The sequence below is a fragment of the Scomber japonicus genome, chromosome 12, assembly GCF_027409825.1.
Source record: "Scomber japonicus isolate fScoJap1 chromosome 12, fScoJap1.pri, whole genome shotgun sequence".
NCBI classification, from domain to species: Eukaryota; Metazoa; Chordata; class Actinopteri; order Scombriformes; family Scombridae; genus Scomber; species Scomber japonicus.
The window spans coordinates 18,737,083-18,745,519 of record NC_070589.1 but is presented as its reverse complement, the minus strand read 5'-3'; the positions used below and the strand labels follow the sequence as shown (position 1 = coordinate 18,745,519).

Here is an 8,437-nt window from a genome sequence, read left to right as displayed (position 1 = left end):
ATTAAAATTTGTGGATTCCCTGCATTTTCTATGAAACAGCCCAAGAGAGTGCTGTGGCAGTACTTTGAACAGCGATTGGGCATGTTGTCTGGTTTTATACTCCATGATGTCATTAGTGTGGTGGTTTTGCAATGCTTATGTGGTCAACGGAGGTGGTGTTTACACACTGCAGTCATACAGTAACTTAGATGTTTGTCAGATACAGATTGTAGGTGGAGGTTGAAAGTGTTTCTCGTAGGGACAGATTGCTGTTTTGGAAGGATGTGATCTAAAACTTAAGCTATAGTGTGTCTTTGTACTCTTAAAGTGTTGAATTTTTTTTATGTTTCTGTATAAATTATAAGAAGAGACATTTTTTTGTATTAACAAAAAATGTGTTACTGTCTGCTTTAGTGTGATTGGAATGATCTTGACCAGTGTGTGTGTGTGTGTGTGTGTGTGTGTGTGTGTGGGTGGGTGGGTGGGGGGAGGATATTAGGGGCATTTTTGTCCAGGTGGTTGAGTGGGTTGGTCACCGTTTTGGAGTTTGTCACTGAAACTTAAAGCTTTGTGGGACTGATTTGTTGAAGGAAGATTTGAACAAAACTGCTGCTGATGCTGAACAATGGGCATCAACGTCAGGAGGAGGGTGACGGCGTGCGCAAACATTGCTCCAAAAGGGCAAAGGCCAGCAGTGGCAGGTCCAGATGTGCGCGTTAACCCGACTCTTACTATACACAGGCTGCTCTCTGTGAAGCAGGATTTGTTTTACTCTAAAAGAAATGCGACACACATACAGTACCTGCCACTGAAACAGCGACAGCCCAAAAGAGCCTCAGGCGCTACAATGCTAATGTTGTCGGGGGCTTTGACTTCTCCCAGCCATTGCAAAGAAGCTGCTCCGTGTGACAGCCACGGCTCCGCTCTTCCCCGGGTGTTCGCTATCCCCCCCTTTCACGCCTCTCTCCACATTTGGCAGGTGTCTTGGGAAAAGCCAACCGCATCCTATCTCTTAACCTTAAAGTCTGTGGTGTAATGGACGAAACGGATATTATGGACTTAACGCATCAGAAAGCGAGAAAGCGACCGCGTCCAATCAGTTCCGTGGATGAGTCTGTGCATGCTTCCCTCAAACGACTCCCGATCCGAGCAGCGGAGTGCAGGGATCCCTCGCTGATGTACGCGGTAAGAGGAGAGCCTGTCCCCGCAGCATCTCTCAAGCAAAATGACCACTCGGTGACTTCCTCTCCAACCACAGTGATGCCGGCGCAGGTAAACGCGTAAAAGTCCGATACTGTTTGGGAAGGAAAAAAAAGAGATTAATAACTGGAGGACTGTGGTCGTCCTGTCACTTTTGCGGGAGGAGCGAAGTGACACTTTGATTTTTTTTTATTGAATGCAGCGTTTGTATAGATTGTCCTCCTGCTGCCCTTAAATGTAGAGTGCGCACCCATTGTCATGTTATTTGAATACGCACAGTCTTCTGCTTGCTGCTTTAATTTACTGTTTAGGTCTTTTTCAGGAGTTGAGTGTCAAATTAAAGTGTGTTAAAAGTCTAAACATTAGGCTTAAGCAAAATCAGACAAAAGCATTTTCCCATCTCTACTCAGGGTCTGAAACTTTTTAGGGGGGAAGGGGTGGGGGGGGGGGGGAGTCATTTTCTTCTGAGAGTTTAACAGAAATTGTCTGCTAATGGTGTTTGTAGGTTAACAGGAGACAATCTCTCCCAATCCTATTACAGTATTCAAATCAAGAGTTATTACTGCTCATTTCCAAGACTATGAGATTGATGCTCCAATTTAATTTGGTTTTGGAGATTATGGCCCACAGGAGTGAATGTTTGTGGATTGTGGTAACATTCAGGTCAAGGTCAGGCTGCTCTAACTTGCAGAGAAAAATCTTGCTCCTTGGCACTCCTGCCTGTGGAGTGTGTTACATTACAGAAATACTATTATAATATGATTTTAAATTTAAATATACTCAGTCGCAATATGGTTGTTGTAATAGTGTCTTCTTTTATCTTTAACTGCACATTTTGAATCTACAGAGAAAAAACAAAATTGAATACATTTTCTTATCTGTCTTAGCTCCCTGTGTCATTTTATTTTCTCACTTGTGTTCCCTTTAACAGGATAATCGCTCCAGCATGTCCAGGCCCATGATCACACGGTCACCGGTGTCTCCCTTGAGCAACCAGGGCATCCCAACACCTGCACAGCTCACCAAGTCCAATGCCCCTGTGCACATTGATGTGGGCGGACACATGTACACCAGCAGTCTGGCCACCTTAACAAAATTCCCAGAATCCCGGTGAGTCTGTCTATCTGTGCACCTGTAAATCAAGCGTGTGATGGATAAAACTTGTGTTTTTGATGTGTTTTGTGTCTAGTCTTTTGCTCGTATAAACTGTGGAAAATTCACTCACTGATATGGAGTGTTTGTTATAGTGTCAGAATTTCCTCAATGTTTAATGTCATCTAATATTTAATGTCATCCTGTGACATTAAACAGTCAAATGTCACATCTCTTCTAATCACAAAAATATCTCTTGGGCGTACTTGGCGGAGATACTGAGTGCATAAAAAAATGTTTATCCCACATATCCAAAAAAAAAAAAGCAAAAAAAGAAACTTGTTTATGGATTTATCAGGTAGTTTTGCAAAATGTCTCGGAGATAAAGCCCACAGTTATTTTCAGCGGTAAACAATTTGTAAGAGCTTCAAGTGCAGAATGCAGATCACAGACAAAAGCAACTTGGTTATTCTGACAGATGTCACAGCAGCAGTAAAGGGCCAAAGGGCATGGGGCCATCTGGAGGCTGGGAGGCCGCACTGTCGCTCTGAGCGCGGGCCTGAGGGTGACTGGCACCCTGCCTCAGGGAACCACCTACCAGCTGGCCCTGACCTCTTCAGACCACCTCTGTTTTTAATCTTTCTTTCTTTCCTCCTGTATTTCTGGTTGATCTGGTGTATTAGGTTTGGTAATGTGTGCATGTCTGTGCGAAGGTGTGAAAAATATTTCAGAGCTCGAGAAAACTGAGTGAGTCACATCCCTTTGCACATGCTCTTGCTTCACTGTATATCTTTTTTCTAACCATCCTTTCCGTCTATACAAGATGCAGGAAACACAGATGCGAGCTCAAGAGTTGCACACTTGGTTACGCATTAAATACAATTAGAAACCTTTCATGCAAATGTCAAGAAATATAAGATTGTTTTTGTTGACATGTTCTCCTCCCTCCCCCCTCCTCTCCTTTTCTGCCTAACCTGCGACCCCTCCCCTGTATGTGGGTAGAATTGGCCGCCTATTTGATGGCACAGAGCCTATAGTCCTGGACAGCCTGAAGCAGCACTACTTCATTGACAGGGATGGACACATGTTCCGCTACATCCTCAACTTCCTCAGGACGTCCAAGCTCCTCATCCCAGACGACTTCAAAGTAAGTGGATGTCCATCTAAGAAACTGTAAAGTCCTATCAGCCAGTCAGCAGTCCTACAACTTAGTACACACAATGAATGTTAAGACCATGTAATGCCTTTGGTCATTGGTCCTCCTTGAATTGCAGAAAACGGTTCCCATGCCGGAGACAAAATATCAGTGATCTTCCAAAACAACAAAAAACAAACCCTCAATCACCAGGAATTTATTCATCAAGAGGCAATTTGGTCCCCTTCAGCTGTCATTGGTCAAAGATTCTTTGGCAATATGGAAGGAAAACAATAAGCTTGCATCGAGACAAATAAATAAATGCGCTGGCGCCCATGACTTGATTTTATGTGCTAGATTTCCACAATGCTCTATGTACTCATGCCAAGTGTCCATCCAGGTTGAGCCTCACTGTATGTGACACATTAAGCATTCTCTTCATTTTACTCTTATGTGCCATTTAGTCAGTAATTACTTAACTTGCCCTGGGAGAAAACAAATAACCACATTATCTGATGGACTGTCCGCAGTGTGACTCAATCAGTGGAAAGTATGTCAGCTAAAATAAGCAAAGACAAAAGACAGGCTCAAGTTCAGTCAAAGGCCACATTCACATTGGGTAGATTTTAAGAGGAGCATGAGAAAACTTGAACGTAGTGCAATTTAGGCGCTACAGTCCTACGGGTGAAGGATCTGCTCCTCTACCCCATGCAACCCTGTGTTACATGTCGCACTACATCTCCCCTGCTCTGTATCTTTAGTAATTTTTGCTGAACGGTTTCTTAGCCAGGGTTTATTGCTCGTTCACGTAGAACAATGGGATTCAAAACTTATTGTTGTTTTTGCTTGGCTTTGGATTCACATGATATAGATATAATAATACCTCCATATCCAGTGGAAGTAGTATTTTACAACCAAGAAACTCATTTAAATATACTTCCAAGCTTTATGTTATACTATAGATCATGGGGCTTCAGAATATCTGCATTAAATATTCAAACAAATAACTTCTTCAGAATATTACATTCATGATATTGACAGAACTCAAATTATGTTGGAACTTTTTCTTCTAGTCTATAATCTTTCTAGGGTTGACCTCAAGATCCAGTATGAGTTAAATACTGTGTGATGAATATTCATGTGCAACTGATATCTATTATTCACGCTTGGTCAAAATCGGCACCACATTAATATTAATCTAAGTCTATTTATATAGATTTTTTAGCAATATTTGGAAATGTTTGCCTTCATTAAGAGACAGGTGGCAGGAAATGATTTGAAGATAAGCATATTTTTCCTTTCTCTGCATCCTAAGATGTCAGTGTCCTTACTCCTGTCTCCTAGGACTACAGTCTTCTGTATGAGGAGGCGCGATACTTCCAGCTGCAGCCTATGCTTGCTGAGCTGGAGCGCTGGCGCCAGGACCAGGAGCTGAGCCGCGTGTCACGCCCCTGTGAATGCTTGGTGGTGCGTGTTGCACCTGACCTGGGCGAGAGGATCACGCTGAGCGGTGACAAGGCCTTGATTGAAGATGTGTTTCCGGAGATCGGTGACGTCATGTGCAACTCAGTCAATGCTGGCTGGAACCATGACTCTACACACGTTATTCGCTTCCCACTCAATGGGTACTGCCACCTCAACTCTGTGCAGGTAAAGGTAACACATTGGCTGTTTTTGGGTTTAACATATCTCGTAAGAACAGACAGTCAAATGTTAGGTTAAGTTTTCCTAAATTTTCCATTGAGTTGTCTGCCCATAGAATTAGCTGAGGTGATAATCGGTTAACTCCAGTTCCCTTTATCTGCTGTTGCACTGTAGACTTTTACTGATGTCTGATTGCAGAATCTTATCTTTTTTTAATCTAATTGAATCATAAGAACAGCCTTGCAGAAAAACAAGTTCTTTGATGAGTTCATCAAAGCATCAATTTAGCAAGCCATCATTACACAAGTCTACCATCTTTACTTTTCTGCGATCTGACTTGAATAATGATTTCAGCTTTGGATCTGGAGCTAGTGGATGGTCAGCTTCTTCTTATTTTGCATCTCTCACTACACTAATGTTCTTGACATCTCACTCAGATGCTCTGCAAATCTTCAGTGTGAATGAAAACAATCAAACACTTAAGTGTTTGTTCTTAATTGTAAATCAATGCCAACCTGCTGAAAGAGAGACCATAAGGATCTTCATTGTGGATTTCAGGAAATGTGAGATACCTTTAATTGTGGCAGAGAGTCACACGAATGTGCAACTGTGGGGGACTTGCTGACAGCAAGAGGGAGTGGGTAATTCGAGATGCAGTTAAAACACCAGGAAGACATAAAATGATGCCCCTGAGTGTCTTATGTGGTTGTTGGATCAATGCACAATTTAGAATAAAACCAAGAGTGACTTGTCTTCACATACTCTGGATGTTATGCATCTTTTGGAAATTAATACCAGTGGTGTTTTAAGTTTGTGCAGTGAGTAGTCCTGCTGTTTGAGGCGATCTTTGTTGATCAAAGATATTTTCATTGTCTTGATAAACACTTTTAAGGTATTGGGTAAATTGTGATTCTGATGGAGCAAAACTATGAAGTCTTTCATTATCAGTGTTCCAGAGGTGGTTCTGTAAATTAGTTTCTTTTGACAAGTGAAGATCTGTTTACACTTGACACTTAGTATTACTTTTCATTATATTGCATTAAAGGGATTTAATATCCTTATTTATGGCAAAATGGCTTCCAGGCGGAACTATACTTGCAAGACTAAGACACTTCTACATAAAGAAATCTACATTGCATCTTTAAGCATTCACTGGGCAAAACAAATCTTTAATTGTGTAGGATTCAGTTTTTATATTCAGCATGTATTTGGCAATATTGTATATCAATATGTAATATTGTACTGATTACGTATTGATACTCCACTGATTCATTGATGGTAAAATCCTCAGACGCGCATCAATAAATGAAAGAGGAGAGGCATATTTGAAAAGATTTCACAATGATTTGGACTGTGTCTCCATCTGAGGAAGTGAAATCTCCTTCCCAAAAACACACAAACAAACCCGTCTCTGAAGTGTGTGAGTCGTGGAGAGCGAGCAAGAGAGTGAGCATGCTCCCTGGCAGGTTGTCCCCAGGCAGGGCCCATAATCCTGTTTGGTTATTAAAGCACGCCGGCGGTGGATGCTGTATCTGCGGCTAATGGAGGCAGGGCGGGGGTTTTGAGAGAAGGAAGGGGGGCAGAGAGAGCTGCCAGCAGTAGGGGGACCTTTGTAGTTTTGGCGGAGGCTTGAGCCTGGGGGCTGGGGGAGAAATGGGGAAAGGGGGTTTTGCTGAGCAGCCCACACTGAGCCAAGTGGCAGAGAGAAAACCTCACTGCTCCCTGGGGCCTCTTCGATGGAATGTGATCCTACAGCCCCCCTGGACACGTCTGTAGATGTCTGCAAGGCTGTGAGATCAGGAGCAACTACACATACACATACACATACACATACACATGCACACACACACACACACACACACACACACAAACAAACACACCACAAAACAATGAAAATGAGGCATGAGGCAAAATGAGAGGCTCTTGGTTTTGTGAAAATCTCATCCAAATTCCCGTCACAGGCCGTATGTTGCTACAGCTTACTCCCAAAGCTGTTTCCAATGCTAGACTTAACACTAACTCGGCAGCACAGAAGAGTTGTGGAGAATTTTCAAATTATACGCTTTCCAGCTTTGTGGTAGGAAACAAAAGGTTAGAGTTTGCATCAATTTTTTAGCATACATACACAGTTTATGGTGACCGGAAGACCTCCATGAATACGTGTCTGAGTAAAGGACACTGCCTGTCACCAGAATGCTAAAATAAATGTACTAACAATGCTTCTTGTTCTATGATTGATGCTATGTATTGTTATTGACATCTTTTTAACCAGGTTCTAGAGCGTCTGCAACAACGTGGCTTCGAGATTGCTGGTTCCTGTGGCGGGGGCGTGGACTCATCCCAATTCAGCGAGTACGTCCTGAGAAGGGAACTGAGGAGGACAAGTCAGCGAGGACCCAATTCAAATAGGATAAAGCAAGAGCAGCTGGACTAGAAACCTCCCGAGCAGTAGGAGGTGCTAGACTTTTCTGTGGCAGCCAAATGCTCAACACTGCAGAGCTCTGTGGACTCTGTTTTTCTTTGTTTCCTTGTTGATGTTTTTGTTTTCTTAAACTTGAGAACCATCTAGAGAATTAAAAAATGAGGTGCAACAGGAGATTTTTGCCATAAGAAGATACAAGACATTTGATAAGTTTGAGATTGCAAGGACATTTGTGATTGTCTTGCCCCCATGAACCAATTTAAAAAGGATTTATATATGCTGGATCCCCAAATGAAGTTTGTTTTAAAACTTGGAGCCTACATTAGGTTGAATATGATTTCTATTTCCCCATCTAAATTAAAAAAAGGCTTTTATTGCTGAAATACTATGTTGCAGACAGTAGCTTGTCATCAGTGACTTTTGTTGTCTCACTGGCAACTTGGCTGAATCTGTTTTAATCCCTCATTGTATAAAGGTCACTAATGTGTTGCTTACAGTACAGAATGTCTCAGTTGTCATGAACAGTTAGTTTCAACAAAGCATCTTTTTTTCACAATTAACATGATGTTGAATATTGTGATACCAATGAAGTGTTTTGTTTTGTTTTGTTTTTTACTTTAATTGAAGTTATTTTGTTGGAGTATAAATAAAAAATTAAGGCCATAAAATATAACAAATCAAAATTTAAACTTAGAAGACCATTCTATACACAGTAAGAAAATAATTTAGTAAATTATTATGTCACATTATTTGCCTCATTGGGGAGTATGAACCACTAACCCCCATGTGCTACCTTGGGAATTACATAATTGGATCATAATATTCCTCTGAGTCATGACCTGTAAATTTTTTCATTGTATATGTGTTTGTGTTTTTTACATTGAATCTTTTTAAAGCAAATTTGTTGCCTCAGCCATGACTGAACAGATTACAGTTTATTGTACTACCCAATCCGAGATCACTTT

The 8,437-nt window shown here is 41.6% G+C and overlaps 1 protein-coding gene across 1 annotated transcript; it reads left to right on the top strand.

Annotated features, from left to right (window-relative positions):
* The first annotated feature begins 1,014 nt into the window (after window positions 1-1,014).
* LOC128369079 (BTB/POZ domain-containing protein KCTD1-like) lies at window positions 1,015-7,742 on the top strand. Its single transcript, XM_053330042.1, has 5 exons — window positions 1,015-1,251; window positions 2,111-2,289; window positions 3,274-3,418; window positions 4,751-5,056; window positions 7,323-7,742. The coding sequence occupies exons 1-5, from the start codon at window positions 1,015-1,017 to the stop codon at window positions 7,482-7,484; spliced, it is 1,029 nt and encodes a 342-aa protein (XP_053186017.1). The 3' UTR covers window positions 7,485-7,742.
* The last annotated feature ends 695 nt before the right edge of the window (window positions 7,743-8,437 follow it).